The 18,062-nt window shown below is 34.9% G+C and overlaps 1 protein-coding gene across 3 annotated transcripts in view; it reads right to left on the bottom strand.

Annotated features, from left to right (window-relative positions):
- Positions 1-18,062, bottom strand: part of LOC123874131 (protein bunched, class 2/F/G isoform-like) — a 195,877-nt gene that overhangs the window by 93,997 nt on the left and 83,818 nt on the right. For 2 of the 3 annotated variants that reach the window (XM_045919346.1, XM_045919335.1), the window contains exon 2: positions 5,192-5,320. The exons of the other annotated variant lie outside the window; for it this stretch is intronic. In XM_045919346.1, coding sequence (XP_045775302.1) covers positions 5,192-5,320 — 129 coding nt within the window. The remainder of the gene's footprint in view (positions 1-5,191; positions 5,321-18,062) is intronic. 3 annotated transcript variants of the gene reach the window in all.

The following is an 18,062-nucleotide window of genomic DNA, read 5'->3' as shown; positions in this document are numbered from 1 at the left end:
ATACCAATATTCTAAATGCGATGGTCTGTCTGTCTGCTTTTGATTTTAGATTTAGTACAGAGATAGTTTGCATCCCAGAGTCGGGCATGGGCTATATTTTACGTCGGAAAATCAAATAGTTTTTAGGTGATTTTTTTGATATACCTATCCTAGAGGAACAATGTCGGGGGCGCGTCATTTAATTCTGGAATTAAATCAATACCCTTTTCTAATAAAATATTCAAAGTTACATTTAAAATCTATATTAAAGTAACATTCTTAATCCATGACGGATAGGTAATACGATATCATTGATTGACCACAAATAATACTACCTGTTCGAAAAGCGTAATATTAACAGGTTCTATTTGATTTACCTATTTCTATGATAATGATCAATTAGTTGAGTTCTGTAACGGTGTTGCATTACAAGACTGCTCTAATTCAACGTCAGTAGAGACAACTGGTTTCTCTTATATAATTATTTAATCCAAGCACCTATTTTATTGCACATGATAATATATAAGGTCATGTCAAACTACTTACTTGTTCAAATATATTTACTGTTTTTTTTTTATTTTTTTTTTTATTTTTTATTATTTGCTTAAATGCGGGTTAAATAGTAATTACAATTTTATATTGGTATCACCACATTTGCCATGGAAATGGCGTGCAAAGTACGTACATACATGAATCATCATAAGTTACCGTCACTCAAAGTCTATCTACTCAATTTTAAGTCAAAAAATTCTTTGAGCTCATAAAAATTGTGCATATTAAGCCATTTAAATAGTTCAGTTTTGAATCTACTTAAAGGTAACAATTTGATGTTATTCGGGATTTTATTAAATATTTTAATACATAACATGACACAATTTTTTACAAAATACTTAGTCCTAGGTATATAATTCAAAACTAAACGATCAGGATTTCTATTGCTACGGGCATGATCATAATATGTATTGCTTGCAATTGTAAATAATGCCTTGTGTTTTTTAACGAAGCAACAGATTTCAAATATGTATAAACAGGGAAACGGTAGTAATTTTAATTTTTTAAATAATGGTCTGCAACTGTCCAGAGGTGCAGCACCGCACATAGCACGAATACATTTTTTTTGGGCGATGAAGGCTCTACAAGGTTATTACAAATATAAATTGTTACATAGCGTTTTTAACACGTTCATGACTAATTTTGAAATTTGAGTTTAATTTGATACGGTCTATAGTTTGAAGTCGTTAATGTTTGCGGCATTTTACCAGTTTTATGTTATTATTATTCTTATCCTTCCCATCCTTCTTGTTCTCATCATAATCATCCGAGAGATGCCCAGTGCCCACTGTTAGATACAGGTTTCTTGTAGGGACTTTCAGACGCCACAGTCTTGCCCCACCTGAATCCAGCAGCTCCCTGCGTTTCGTTTGATATCGTCTGTCCACTTAGTAGGGGGTCTTCCAAGACGCACTTTCCCAGAGCGAAATTGCCATTCTATCACCTTGGAACCCCAACGTCTATCGATTTTTATCTGTGTGTCCTACCCATCGCCACTTCGGCTTCGCAACCCGTTTAGCTATCTCAAAAGCATCGGCAAATCGTATTTTGGCAAACACTGTATCGTATTGCAGAGTAGGGTGTAGGTATAATCATTACGTAAGTAGCATCGATTTCGTCGCCCCAGCGTAATTCGCGCTCACTTGAAACCCCGCGCAAGGGTGGATTGTAAACAGTGTATGTAGCTTTTATATAGCGACAGTGTAACCACAGGTTGGAAGGGGTTGAATAATGAGCGCCCCGCGTTCAACACACCAATACCTACTATATTTTCTTAGTTTTGTACAAAAGTTACATATGCACGCGGGCATAAGCTAGTAAATGTACATATAATACATATATTATAAGAGATGGAGTCTTTGACGAATGTTCCTAGTTGTAAGCTAATGTTAACTTTTCTCTATATTTTAAGTCGGAAAAAAGTAGATGCGTAGGTAGGTATACAGTATGATAACGCCTCACTGACTGCCAAGTTGTTATGAACAGTTAACTATTACAAAAAACTATTTAGGTAATTTTAACTTATCCAAAAGCGCTTATATGAATATTCATCTCTTGATAGTTAAGGTTCGGTAGGTAGTAATTGTTGACTCATTAAATCTAAAGCCCGTTTTACTTGACACCAAATTATACCAACGAGACTGTGATTTTGAAAAGGTTATTTAGAGTACCTACCTTAGCACTAGGTAGGTATTAGAATATGAGAAGGGTAAGCAAGCAAGATGAGACGAATTCGGTGCCCGTTAGAATATGTAAAACTTACTTAGATTGTATGAAACTAGAATTAGTAGTCTTGTCCTTCGCACAAGTGGGGGTAGGATCTTGTTTGTAACATTCAACAAAAAAAAAAAAATTCAAGCTGGAACAAATTGAACATTACTAAAAATATTTTCCAGTTCACTGATTGGATTCTTCTATCAGTAGCAGAACGGTAAAAGATTGGCCTAAGTATATATCATAAACTAAAAACTAAAGATTGCATAGATCTCACCTTTACAATCACAATACATTAAAAATGTGTGAATGTGGAAAACTATGACTAATTTTATCTAAGACTAATTAGATACAAAAATAATAAGCGTAAAAAACTGCGGGAGTGTTTTCGCGCATAAATTGATATTTAATTAAAATTGTCCACGGCGTAACATTGACCCGAAAGCAAACAAAAAATTTTAGTTATCCGACACCTACAGACTGCTTGGAGTGTTTTTCGTACAAAAATAGGTACCTACATGAAAAACATAGCCACCTACCCAAAAAAAACTCGACATGCAAACGTGTTCAGTGTTCACATTTCACTTCGCAAAAAACGTTTTAAAATACCAGATATGAATACGTACAGTACAAGTCAGCAGTGCGGAGTGCCGCTCCGTATCCTTGCCATGACATCCAAATTGGAGTCAACAACCTCACGCAAAAACCCGCAATAAGTCCCCATTGACAGCCGCCGTCTATTCTTGGACCATGACATAAGCACTTAGCTAAGTCCCGAATTATGAACAAAGTACAAACAGCGCTAATATGGGAGGCCCATAAAATGCTACAAATAGCAGTCTCAACTGCCATTGAATGCAAATATTTTCTTTTCGGCCCTATTAGCATTTTTTTTTAATTTATAGACTAACGCTTGGCTGCAATCAAAACCTGCTGGCAAGTGACAAAGTCACCTAAGATAGAGCGCGTTTGTCTTGAAGATGCCTATTCATTCTTAACTTGAAGTTACCCAAAATTGGAGGGGAAAACTGATAAAAAAATTAGGATAAAGCATAACGGCTATAATTAAACTTTATCATATTTACATCAAATATAATATTTTAAAAACTTGGCTGAATTACAAACTTAAATAAATTATTATTAATGATCACAAAGAGCTGAAACAACTTTTAGTTATTTGTTTACTAAGTACTTTACCTATTTTTGGGAACCAAGACCCAAATAAAGGCCAGTAAATAGTAATGCTCTTAAAAGTTGAAAACATAGTTATTCCCATCTATTACTTTCTTAACCATGCAGTCATTTGCATCTCAAGATAAAGTTCTCATTGGTATACCAGATGTTTATTTGGCATCTCAAGTATCTTATGAGTTATGATAAGCTGTCTACTCGAGATTTCAATTTGTTTAAAATGTCGCCATTCCCATAGGTTTGTTGGCAACATTGTATTGATCTGTCATCAGGGTTTCTTGTCGGAATAGATGATGGCTGACGGGCCGTCACGCTCGTTTGAGAGGATGTCACGTGATGTTACAGTAATCGCTTAAGGCATTCACGATATGTACCTATGGGTACGAACATTTCTGGAATATTCTAAATCGTGCCACTAAGCGCTCTAAAGCTAGGCTTACATGTGCTTGTTTACTCTAAGTTTTGAAGTTTATTCAGCGAAATTCGAACGCAAGGCCCCCTAGGTGATTTGTGGCTTGGAGGCAATGTCGAGAATATCAATGCTTTTATAAAGCATATTTAATAAGGTGCATTGACGTGGCTACACTGTTGTTTCGTGACGTATATTGACATACTATAATAATTACAATCGAAATTGCTAACATTAGGTTGTCAAGCATTTAGGTACCTAACTACGTACCGAATGAAGGAGTCATATACAAATAACAAAGTCTGCACGCGCTCCACGCTATTAAGTTACTAATAATTCCTCAAAGATCTGTTCAAAGATTTTAAGTTCTTCTAAGCAAATGTTATGTGGCCGAAACAACACACATTTCTGTGCTTTATAATAAAGATTGCTCGATGAACACGACCATACCTATTGTGGCCACAAGTTAATGTATAACAATTTTAAGACGTATCACGATAAGATTAATAGGTATCTGTGAACAGGTGTACATAGCTTTTTAAAGATTCCCTCCACCACATGAAAACTTTAAAGCTAACACCGCTTAACATTTTTTATCAGTAGGTATGTGCAATTTTAATTACTACATAATATATAAGTAACACCTTAGCGGCCCACTTATTTGACATCATGTGATCGTTAAGGCAGATGCTAAAAACTGTCATTAGTGCTTTATTTGGCGAAATGGTAGCTATTTGTTTCAACGTGTGGCATTGACATTGTCGGCGTAAGGATAATTACACTGAATCCGTCTTAGGACTGGTAATAATGTGATCTGTACTCCAAGTAATAACTTCAAATTAAAGGAGTCATTACCAGTAATAACTTACCGCCTACGCTAAAAACGATATAAATAACACGAGGTTATTGAATTGAAATAAAATATACAGATGACACAAACATTAAAAGGCAAGACAAAATTACATAACAATATAAATAACAAGCATGCATGCACAATGCACATACAAATAAAAATCTTACAAGAACCAAAACCGACACCAATGATGATTTAAAGTAGCTCCAACACCTTCATTTTGTCAACTAATTAAATACTAGCTTTGTTATCGAGCTAAAACAGGGAAATGAAAATTTAAAGTCAGTAAATTTTTAGCGATAGAAAAGTACACGACGATACTTCAAATATTTACGATAGCAACATAGGACAGAAGAATAATAACATTGTAATACATAAAGAAAATAAACATTTAAATAAGCATCATAGAATTGCGGAGTAACAAAGTCACAAAGCTAGTATTCGTTAAACAAAACAACAACAATATAGCCAAAACGTTCCTAACGCGTTGCTACCTTGTGTGCTGCAGCCTTTCGGAGGGCGGTGGTGAAGGTGCGCGGGAGGTCGCGGTCGAGCCCCGCGCGTCCGCCGTCGGAGGACTGCCAGTGCCGCTCCCGCCCAGCGCCAGCGCCAAGCCGCAGATGCTGCCGACACATCACCACGTCACCACAACCCTAGCGGCGAGCTAGCCAATCGAAACGACCACTTACCTGCTCCAATTCCCAAATATCTAACTCTAAACCAATAAATACTATACGTTTCAAATAAGAAGACAATTAACCGCCCAACCATCATTTAGTTTTACATTTCACTAATAACAATATCAGTAGTTGGCGTAGGGTCTACAAAAACATTTCATAATCAATTAATGCAGTCCAAGCAACTTTTTCAGTGCATAATCAAAAGTTCAAAATAGCTGTCTCTTGCTCTGAGTGACTATACCTATTAGTATAGAATCATCACATTTTCGTTATATGTATTTACAATGTAAAGGAACTTAATACACTTTTTTATTTAAACCATTTAATTTTGTCTTTACATTACAGTAATAGAAATGAAGCGACCGCTTTGCAAAGTGGTTGATGAAGTTATTTACTTACAGGTGCTATTATAATTTATCTTCTAATCTGAAACGTAGGTATGCCATATACTAACTGAAATAGTTATGGTACTAAATGATGACAGTTATGAAATACTGGAGCAGATAACGCCGCTAAAATGGAACTAGGATCGATACACTATCACAAAACTAGCCTAGATAACAAAGTACCTAACAATCTTATCAAAATACAGCTAGAGTCGTAGGTACACACAAAATTAATATATCCCGCCAAGTTAATAATGTCATTGACAAAGGTATTGGTTAAATAGTAGCTAAAACAGCCGAGCTAAGCAGAACATTCTCAGCGGGGTGAAGGTTTACATAATAAGCAGTGATGTTAAGTTAGTGGCAAGGCAACATGGGTGTCATTAATATTGGGTAACGCAAGCAAGCAATGTATGGTTTATCAATTTAAAGTTGACTTTTTGAGTCATGCACGAACAAAAATGGTCCTAAATCGCGAGTTGATAAATATCTCCAAACTTCTAGTTCAAGTTCGTGAAGTAAAGTCTTTAAAAATAGGGCTTTTATTTTTTCATAATAATGTTTCAAGCAAACTTCAGTGAGCAGTATTCATACAAAACTTATAAAACATGAGGCTCAGGTGACACTCGGAGAGTATCCATTAGGTTAAGTAGAAGGTATTGCTTCAAAACAACAAAAACTTTAAAGCTTAAAACAGAGAAGCTTCTTAAGGGTGTTTTAAGGCCGTTATAAATCAGTCTGCTGTAAAGTGGGCAAAGTGAATGATGATAAGCACTCCATTCAGATGCCAGTCACGGTTTGACGGATAAAGAGTCTGTAGGAAATTCGTCTAGAAATCTGTCACGCATCTGTCGTGGGCGAGAACACGCAATTAGCGAGTCCACGTCAGAGGCCAGTGCTACGAGCGAGTCAAAATGTGCAAGCATGGTATGAATGGGCTATCGGCAGCCAAAATCTATTTAAACGCTAATTTATTATTTCCTAGTATACCCGCGCATCTCTACATTTCAAAAGATGTTGGCAATATATAATATGCATACTTATTTTTACCCTACGACGGCAAAGTCAAAAGGAAGGGTTATTGTTTTTTTTTTTAATTTTTAAATACTCCAAGGACAAATGCCGAATCGAACTCATTCTCCAGTTTCCTCGTCGGGACGCCTTTGGAAACTGAAGGGGAGACTGTGTTCTATGCTAAATAAATAATCTGTGTAATAATCTACGCTAGATTATTACACACAAACACACGCGAACACAAGATTAGACTGTAGACTTTAGCAGTCTATGTATGTATGTATTTAATACATAGGTACATATGGTTTTCGTTAGAAATCTGAGCCAGTACAGAATTTAAACAAAAATGTCTTATCTTGCTATCATTACGTTATATAGCAGTAGCTTGTTCAATTGCAATTGCTGTTAAAAATAAAAATTACGGAAACATTTCAGCAATCGTAACCATAAATAAACCTACATTGCCTGATTGTAATTGACTTGAGTAAGCTTTTACTGTGGCTTTTACTTAAAAGGGTAACATAAAGCGATATAAAACAAAACAATAAAGTGGTAAACACAATAAAATGCATTTCCTGCAAATCAGTATAAATTATGTGCCAACATAATAAGTAAAATCAGTTTATACATTGAATAAATAAAATGTTAATTTCCGCGATACTAAAATGTCTACTGTTGTCAAACGTCGACGTCACAAAACGTGAGGTCATACATTTTGGCGGAAGTCTAGCCTACATCGCGATAAAGGGCATTAACTTTGCGTTTTGATGGCAATTTTAATCTAGTCCAATGATAATAATCAGGAACTCTATACTAATTTTCAATACGACAATCAAAACAATAAAAAAAAATTCTTTATCAGATGTCAAGTAATGAATTATTGAAATAAGGCATTTAATTTATCTTATTCTAGTTTTAAAAAATCACTCTTTACACCTTTAACAAAATACAGTTCTTTTTTTATTAAGTTGTCCTTATGCCGCCGGTAATAAACTTGAATAAAAGTCATAAAAATCATTTCGTCAGACTTTTAGTGTCACTCAAATTGCGGAATGCAAAATAAAGGATCTTTTGAAATCGCTTTAAAGTTTTATTTCAATATTTTAAATATGCTTGTACAGTGACGAAAGAATTTTAAAGCCTTAAACCTTTCAAAAGCATGAATGACCCTTTGTGACCTGTGCTTGAACTCAAATAGTCATTGCTCAAATCTAACAATACAGTTAAAAATGAATGATGATGACATATGACTTGAAATAGCAATAACTTTAATAGTTAAAAAAAAATTGACAGAAACTGAAGATGGATAACTATTCTGAAGCCTTTTGTAACTGTCAAATGAAAAAAATCGATATACAAGTGTAAATTAAAAATTTATAACACCCCCGACGATCCAAAGTATTTGAGTTTTCCAAAACATCATTTTCAAATAAATAATTATGTATTTAGGCAACGTCCATCTTGACAGCTTGACATTTGTCTATTGACATAATATTATGAACCTACCGGTTATCTAACCTTCTTTTCTACAAGAAAACTAGAAAAGAGCTGATAACTCTTAAACGGCTGAACCGATTTTTTTAGATTATAGCTAAGAACACTCTCGATCAAGCCACCTTTCAAACAAAAAAAACTAAATTAAAATCGGTTCATTCGTTTAGGCGCTACGATGCCACAGACAGATACACAGATACACAGACACACAGATACACAGATACACACGTCAAACTTATAACACCCCTCTTTTTGGGTCGGGGGTTAAAAACAGATAATTTTGTAGTTTTGACAATAGGAAATGCACCTACAACGTACATAACCTTCAGTGTAATACAAGTGTCGCAGTTGACCGATGTCGTGCGACCTCGTCAATGTACATGCAAATTAAGCTTTAATTACCGCAAGTAGTATAACGTTATTTACAATTCTGTGAAGGACTTCGTGTTTAGCGTGTTTATAAACAATAACCTTTGAATAAGTTTCATGTGTTTGCTTCACAACAGCACAAACAATAGTATGAACGCCATCGTTACACTTCTAAAACGCACATTTTAGTTGCCATGGCTTAGAAAATTTCCTGGTTTTCTTTTATAACATAAGAATATCTAAGAGAAATATTATTATTATTATCACGACCCAAGACTTAGTCATCTTCAGTAATCTTCATTTATACCAAGAAATAAATAATGTGGCTTCGTAAATTATCTAAATGATTGGAACGGTTAATATATTCCGAGACTAGAAATGACACTGCAGTTAAATATTTGGAGCTGTACCCAAGGCGTCGCACGTAGCTAATGAACTCCCGAGCCAAGAATCAATGAAGAGTCTTGAAAAAGCAATGACACATTGCATCACAACGTTTAGCTAAATATAACACACATTTCCGGTGGGTGCAAGGTCATTGGCGAAGGTTATGAAAGTGAAACGCCAATATCTATAATTAAAAATCTAATCAATTGACGTGCAGACAATGGCAGCAATGTGTCTCTGCAATCGGCAATATCAACAAGTTAGGTATATGATAAATAATAATTATTGTTTATTACAAGAAATTTTTGTGCCGTGACTTACACAACACAAACTTCAATATCAAAAGTATATTAATGAAATTAGGTAATAGAAATTTGTTTACTATTGAGAAGTACTCTGTTTACATCGGTAATTTTCCTGGTAAAATTAAGATTGGCATTGATTCCTTGAAAATCGTCCAATTGAATTGGGCCACAATTGCAAATGAAAATAAAATCTAAAAGACACGAGGAAAACTCCACGGAATTGCCCAGTTAATTGCTGAGAAGTATTCCGTACTGTCATGATGACTGATAGCTCGTTAAAGATATTACTGTACTCAGTACTGCAATGCAACACCACACAGCATTATAGAGCTACAATTGAAATGAGTCATGGAATCCATGGAACTGAGCGACATTTCATTTCATGTTAACACGCCAAACTGCCATAAGCCTTCATGCCCTATAAATCCTGAAAACCATTTTTAAATATAGCTTTGACTGAAACCACTTTATTGTTTCATAAAATATGAAATGTCATTTCTGAGTAAGTCATTTAAGTAGTTTATACATAGAAAAATAAATTTTGAACTGAATTACTTAGGAAATGCAACAAATACTTTCGGCCAACCTTCATCATATCTGATATATACATATATCTGATGTATATAATAACGAACTTCTTTCACACAAACATATAGAACTTGTAATATTACCCTTCAACAGATAACAGAGAAAGCTAAACACCTCGATGCAGAATATCATGACGTAAAAGCTGTAGCAAAAGTTTCATAGGAATTCAGAATATTCTGGCAAATCTTCAAATTAGGGAACGACATTGCGCGATTCGAAATGAAATTGGCTCCGACGTTTGATAACCGATAAATTGATTGTGTCTAATTAGATAGTATGTGTTGGCAGTAAATGTATCCGTGTTTACATTCAACATATTGCTCACAAACTTGTCTTATTGTAGAGACTCGCTACAACCGAGAAACAAAAAATTTGCATTTTTTGTATACGTTTTTCGGTTGTAGCGAGTTAAAGATCGTGACTGGATTTTCGATGGTATTCTTATTAGAGTTTTGTCATAGTGACCCATTGTTGTGCGTTTTGCATTTCGGATGCTGTCTTTGTTTTATTATGATAAATGTATGATAAGACTGCACATAATTCAAACGGTGTCATCGATTTTTTATTATATTTACTTATCATCAGCATCAAAATCCTTACAAAGTTTTATTTTATTAGTTGTCTTCTCAGTCCTAGCATATTTGCGATATTAGGCCTGTCGTGATTAGGCCAGACTGATTAATGTTTTTAGATTAAGCCTTGGTTAGGTGCAAAACTAGTTTATTTGTAGAGCGAACTGTTTTAATAATAAACTTTTCTCATATCGTTTCATAGAAATGCTAGATTTGTTAGACTGATCTATGGGTCAATTCGGACCGGTTGTGGCGCGTCGCTAGAAAAACATAAGTAAATGAATTCCTCGGAACGTAGTAATGTTGGAGTCGTGAAGACTACATAATCAACATCTTGGACCAGTAGCATATATGCCTGGTTTAGATTGTCAGACTGCGGATTCAGTTTGTAGGTCGGGGTATTATATTGTTTTTATGAGAATTATTACTAACAGTAAACGGTATATAAAAGGTAGTGTGCTCCCATTAGGTATATTTATCTGTTGAAGACTAATAAGGTAATAGACCTAGTGGTTAAACGCGTGGATCACTAGGGTTTCGTTACTTAAAATACTTCTGAAGCTAAGTTCTCCAAAAAACTTAAGCTAAAAACGATACTTTTCAATCTATCTCATACATTGCGGTAAACGTGGGAAAACTTGTGTTTCGAAAGATATTCAGGAATATGTGAATCTTGTCAACACCCACAAAAGCAACGACTGGCTTTAACCGGAATTCCTCCCTTTAAACAATTCTGTTGTTGAGCATATTGAAAAGCTGGCACGGGTAAGATCAACATTGTAAAACTGTTGGCAGAGTTGGAGACATTCATAAATACAAATGGAATGCTTGACAAAATAATAAACATTGCCATATTTGTATTCCTTACGTAATTTTTCTTTAATAACCCTTGGTAAAGTGGGCGAGCTGTTCTGCCATAAAAGACCAAAATGAATTATGTAAGCTCAGGTTTCTCCATGTTGCAGTTGTTGTTACTTGTTATTTTTAAAATAATCTTTATTTTTATATCAATGCAAAGGAAAAGATAACCTGTTTGGATTTTTGTGGCTGACCATATTTCATAATACATACAATATTCTTATGGTGACTGCTTGAATGGCTCGATTCTCACAAAGATGCAGTCTTAAAAATACTACTGCTAATAGCGCTAATTCTTAGTAGGTATAATAAAAATTGTATGTTTTGTTTGATATTATAATTAGACGTGAACAATAAGTAGACGATAACATAACCGAATTCTGAAGTTCCGAATCAGCCACTCTTAAAATGAAAACGTTGCAAATCTTAAAATGTTCGCCTTAAAAGCGAATGCGACACAAAAATGTAATAAAACAGAAGAAACTTTGTTACTAAAGTTTAAAGTTGATTTTTCAAAATCATCAACTCCCAATTTCTATTGGCACCGTAGAGTGTTAAATGCTATAACAATCGGCATTTATTTCGGCATCAAGACCACTTTGACCTGTTTGTAGAAAGACTACGAATTGAATGACACAAATTGTTCTACAGAATGGTAAATAAAAGGTAACCTTAACGATTACTTAAGCACGTAGACTTCTTTTATAGGTACTATAGGTAGGTAAGATGTTCAAAAACCAGGCAGGAAGGAACACGGGCGGCTAAACGGGTCAAATAGCCAATAATAATAATTGTACATCAAATTTGCCGATTTTTTGTGTGGGTACATTTCAGTATAATATACAGCCCCCGTCCGAAACATGCCTACAGTGAACTGAAAATAGTCGCTGTTAATAGTATAACGTCACCTTGATTTGAAATTTAAATTTCCGCAAAGAAATACGACGCAATAAGATAGGTACAATACAAACATTTCCGTGACATCTGTTTTCCACGAAAATACTAGTTTTTGTTTACTAGATTACAGCCTGTTTTATTTGGTTTAAGCTGTATCTGTTTATTTTTAAATTAATATACTTAGTACTAGCGACCCGCCCCGGCTTCGCACGGGTGGACACTACCACGAAAAATCCTATCTATTTTCCGGGATAAAATATAGCCTATACGGATTCGGAAGAATCCCTCTAAGTAATGGTAAAAGAAATTTTGAAATCGATCCAGTAGTTTTTGAGCCTATTCAATACAAACATACAAAAATACAAAGGTTTCCTCTTTATAATATTAGTATAGATTATGTAAATTATTTAATGTTGTTATTATATGACAATTTCAACCAAGTGTACGTCTTCTAACTTCTAATTATTTATTATTATTTTAAGGTAGTGATTAAGCATGTTGACAATATAGTTAGGAGTTTCCTCTTCCCTTACGAGTCAGATTGTGATAACCTAGTTAATTAGATCATTAACAAACTTCCGTGCCTCTGAGAGTACCTCAAACTGTAGGTCATAATACATAAATCATCGTTAGTTGCGACCCTAGTTGTGAAATTACGAAGGTCAGCTAGCCATTATTTCTGCATGTATATGCTCTGTCAAATCTGAGATATAATAATAATAAAATCAGAGGACCTCGGTTTAATGCCGACAGCAAATTCCTAGGTTGAAGATTTTGTTTTGATTAGGTAGGTAGCTAATATAATTTGAATCTGTCTTTCATATTATTATAAAAATGTTTGTATGTTCTAAGTTAGTTGGTTTCTACTTGAACTCTAATTAAAATTGTTATTAAAATCTAATGAGTTATGAGACCCCGGGGTTCTGGAGTTTTAGCTTTGGATCCTTAGAGCGTACTTTGACGAGTTAGTTAGTAAGCTCAGAATTAAGACAAAGTCAAACATGACCAAAGCTAAGGTGCGCTCTAATAGATCTGTATTAGTGCTAAAAAAACCCTTACAATCTAAGAGATATTTATTTCACAGCGTTCGCCTCATCTGGTCACTTGGTGACAAAGGGTATGGCTCATTTTCGTGTGGGTATGGCCACAATCAATCCTGGTGGAAAGTGATGATGTGGGGTACGATAAGACGCATTCGCCTATTCACTCTTTTTTTAAAGTTACCCGGATTGTAATTGGTAGCATATAAATTTTCGCACCAGGCTGCTTAGCGTGAAAATGTTGCCAGTATTCTTGGCACCATTTGCCATCCCGCGGGCATGCTTTGTACAGTAATTAGATTAACGTACCTATAAGTTTTATACTTAATGTTTATATCGATATCAATTCAAAATCATTAATTTTCAAGCGGCCAATCAAAGTGTCTAATTTCAGAGAACCATGTGCTTTGCACGTGTAAAATACCATCCATCCGTTTATCATGTTTCATGAATTTTAATAACAGTGTCATGCCGGTATGCTAGTGTGGCATGGGTCCAAAACTGAAATTACCGCGGAAAATATCTACTGGAATATAAATTAATATTGGACGCGCAAGCTGTGCAATGTTAGGCATGACAATGATATCAAACTTTTTATTAATGATAAAAAGGGCAAAACTTATGCACCAAGAAAAAGAGACCATTTGGCAACATTTGGTTCTTATCTTTACACGACAGTGCAAATAAGAAGTGCCTAATATAATACATTATGTAATTCCAATTATTATTATCAATTCTAGGGCTTAAAGTAAAACCTTAGCACAATTAATAATATAAAAATAACATCAATTTATTTATTCATTTAATTTTTATACCGGATTATTATTTCCATTTGCAAATGCTCATACTGTAAAACCTGCTTTTTTAACTTAATTTGCACACCAGACAACATGTTTAGATAATTTCAACTTTTCGTAATTGTAGCTAATCATAGCATAAACAGTTAGCTTTTTAGTCATATATTCTTATTTTCTTCAATTAAGTCAAAAGTCAATTTATGTTCATATTTTTGTCGCCACAGCGTAGAATGCTACGTATTATCTAAAAATCTCATTAAAATATTCCCATTGGCTGTTCTACCTTTCTGTAAATCTCTGTGGATATGAGCGACAACAGGTGGTTTTGAATTTGAGTGAATCTGACAAGCTTCGACAGGCAAGGACGGATAAAGCTCGCACACGATACTATTTGCATCGCATTTCATGATCAGGAAGCAATTTTATTTTGAGTATTTACGTTGAAGATATTGACGTACCTATTACGTTACAGAGGAAAGTCTATGTTATACGGCACTCGGTAGGAACGGTATTCCGAACCAGTGGTAAATTATTTGACGATTCAAAAGCACTTGTAAAAGTTTATTTGAATAGAAATCTATTCTATTCTATTCTATAGAGGAAATCTGCATGCAAAATCTGAAGTTTCGAAGTTTGAATTTCCGGAATAAAGAGTAACCTATGTCAGGTCTTTAACTATACCCATGCAAAAAAATCACGTCGACTCGTTGTTTCGTTTCGACATAATTGAAAGACAAACCATAATAACAAACTAACACACCTCCGCATTTATGATATAGCTAAGTGATATTATGGATTTCGTTCCGCAAAATTTTCAGTAACAAAGAAGCCGATATGACTTCTGACATTGGGAACAGTTGCCGTCTCCTACCGGAGTTTGGCAACCATTAGGGCTATCTGCACCTTGGACGCTGCTACGCGGAAAAGAGATCGGGTACTCTTCCCGTACCATTGGCGTAAGTTCTTGAGCCACGATGTTCTTCTTCGGCCAGGTGGTCTTCTGCCGGCTATTTTCCTCTGAATAATGTCCTGCAGGAGGTCACATTTGCTATTTCTCATAAGGTGGCCGAAGTACTCCAACTCTCAACAGTTAGCAGATTCGCTAAATTATTCAACTTTTCTCATTGTTTATTTTCGCATCGGCTCCGGCCTGGCGCCGAGCTCACCTTGACCGCGGCATGGGTACAACAAACCAATGAAATGTGACCTTCCATCCCTCGCATAATCATGTTAGAATTTAACTGAACAGGTGTATTACTTTGCAGCTGTAAAGATCTTTTAATATTGGCTATATTAGAATTCTGTATGCATAAACGATGTTGATTCTCAGATATTATTCGTTTCTGCGGTAAAACAGGAGTGTTTGTGCTAAATCGGTTTTATTGTAAACACGGGTTATTTACAATAATCGATTGAGAGGCAATCCAAATGTAAAATCAATAAATCGTCTTTTCGTGGAAGATAGGTAAATTCGGAAAGTTTTAACTTTTATTCGGTACAACGATGAGGTTTATATTCCATTTTAATTTGAAGAAAATCATAAAATTTAAGTAAAACTAATTTCTTCTTATTTCACGTATCAATGAATATAAATTGTATTTTTAAGAATTCATTAACCGCGTATTATGAGCAGTTTTAGGCGAATCATTGATATTTCACGCTCTGAAAAATTGTCCTACTAAAACCGCTGTTACAGATTATAATAACAGATCCATCAGCAAGGTCAAATAAGTGTCGGTCATGGTAGAAGGTAAGAGCTACCTAATAGGTGAGGTAGAGAAAAGATACGAGAGCTAAAAAAAAGTTTAATATTTTAACGCCACGCACCGCTGGACGCATGTTAATTTAGTTTGTTACGCTGCAGGTTGTCTCCTGTTATTATTTTATGCTAGACATTGTACATCGTAATACTAGCACAAAAATAGACTAACTATAACCTCGACGAAAATATATTACGACAACGCATAAAAAGACCGTAAAGACAAAAGCGAATGAGACATTATGATGTGAGGAAACTTTCATATCACTTGCTGACACTATTTTTATTATTAGGAACAGACTGTCTGCCACTGCTATTTTATTAACCCCCGACCCAAAAAGAGGGGTGTTATAAGTTTGACGTGTGTATCTGTGTATCTGTGTATCTGTGTATCTGTGTATCTGTCTGTGGCATCGTAGCGCCTAAACGAATGAACCGATTTTAATTTAGTTTTTTTTGTTTGAAAGGTGGCTTGATCGAGAGTGTTCTTAGCTATAATCTAAAAAAATTGGTTCAGCCGTTTAAGAGTTATCAGCTCTTTTCTAGTTTTCTTGTAGAAAAGAAGGTTAGATAACCGTTAGGTTCATAATATTATGTCAATAGACAAATGTCAAGCTGTCAAGATGGACGTTGCCTAAATACATAATTATTTATTTGAAAATGATGTTTTGGAAAACTCAAATACTTTGGATCGTCGGGGGTGTTATAAATTTTTAATTTACACTTGTTACATACAAGACTAGAGAAAATGGTTTTAATATGGTCGTACACTAATTCGTACACTAATTGACAGACATAAAAAATTCAAATTTTTCAAAAATATTCTCTGTGAAAAAGGCTTTAGGATCTTTCATTTTATTTTTTTGAAATTTTTGTATAACGTCACCATTATATTTTCTGTGTTGGAAAGAACGAGACTATGCCGGTTTATTCAAAGATTATCCCAAAAATATGAAGCTATCTTCGCAGTAAGTAGTTCCAAACTTTACCGATACGAATAGTAATAAAACTTGATGATGATCAATACAGGAATGACTAATTTTCATAGAAAAATGAGCTGCCTTCCGGAGATTAGTACCTAAGCGAGAATTTGCGATAGGTAGTTAAAAGAACTTACGCATAACCAATAGATATTGGACTCAAAAATACATAGTATAATATAAGGGACTACGGGATCAAACTCATTCTCCAAGTCTCACTTTGAGAGGAGACCCCAGAAGTGAGCCAGCAATAGGTTGATTGATGATGGTTATATTAATGATGGATAATTTTAAAAAATCCATTCTAAAACAAATATATGCCCTTATTAACAGTAAAACGAATGCTAAGCTTTGCTATTCTTAATACGTCAGAAAAACATGATGGAAAAGTTACGCAAGTTATAAAATCTGACGTAATAAAATTAGTTTTATGAGCACAACGGAATCAAATAGAGAAGGATCGTGTCCTACATAAGCCAGATGACATCTTCGCATAATCTGGATTAAATAAATTACTCGCGCGCGTGAAATTAGAATGTTGATTGCAACGGAGCCACTACATGTAGGTTTCCATTCGGAAATAGTCGACAAGGACTTAGTCGAAGATTTATTGAACATAACTTTTGCATCTTTCTTATTCGCGACAACTTTGCATGATTTAGACTAGATTTATTTTTAGAATGCAAAAATATCAGCTAGCAGTCATCAGACTGGGACTTCATACGCGTGGATTTAAAAAAATCCTGGGAACTCTTTGGTGGAAATCTGTAGAGCGCACTTTGACTTTGCTTATAGACTTAAGTTTAAGTTAAAACGAGACAGATTTATGCCAGCGGTATAACGCTGTCCCGTTCTTAAGTCTGAGCAAAGTCAAAGTGCGCTCTTAGCCTTTGATTTTCCGAGATGTACGGCCGTATTCACAAACGTTACTGTGAGGTCTCACAGTAAGCTCGAACGCATAGTGTAGGTTCCACCAATCAGATCATTGTAAATTGACGTGATACAGTCATCTGATTGGTGGAACAGACACTGTGCGTTCGAGCGCACTATGAGACCTCATAGTAACGTTTGTGAATACGGATGTAAAAGTACTATGTCACTATCTACGGCTTTAGCTATATCCATGTAAAAAATCATGTCGATCGTTAGCTCCGTTGCAGCATGATTGAAAGACAAAACAACACGCGCTCTCATTTAAAATATAATAAACATCAGATAAAAATAGAATTAGAAATTTTT

The sequence above is a fragment of the Maniola jurtina genome, chromosome 2, assembly GCF_905333055.1.
Source record: "Maniola jurtina chromosome 2, ilManJurt1.1, whole genome shotgun sequence".
NCBI classification, from domain to species: Eukaryota; Metazoa; Arthropoda; class Insecta; order Lepidoptera; family Nymphalidae; genus Maniola; species Maniola jurtina.
The sequence above is the reverse complement of the archived record's forward strand: the minus strand, read 5'-3'. Positions and strand labels throughout refer to the sequence as shown.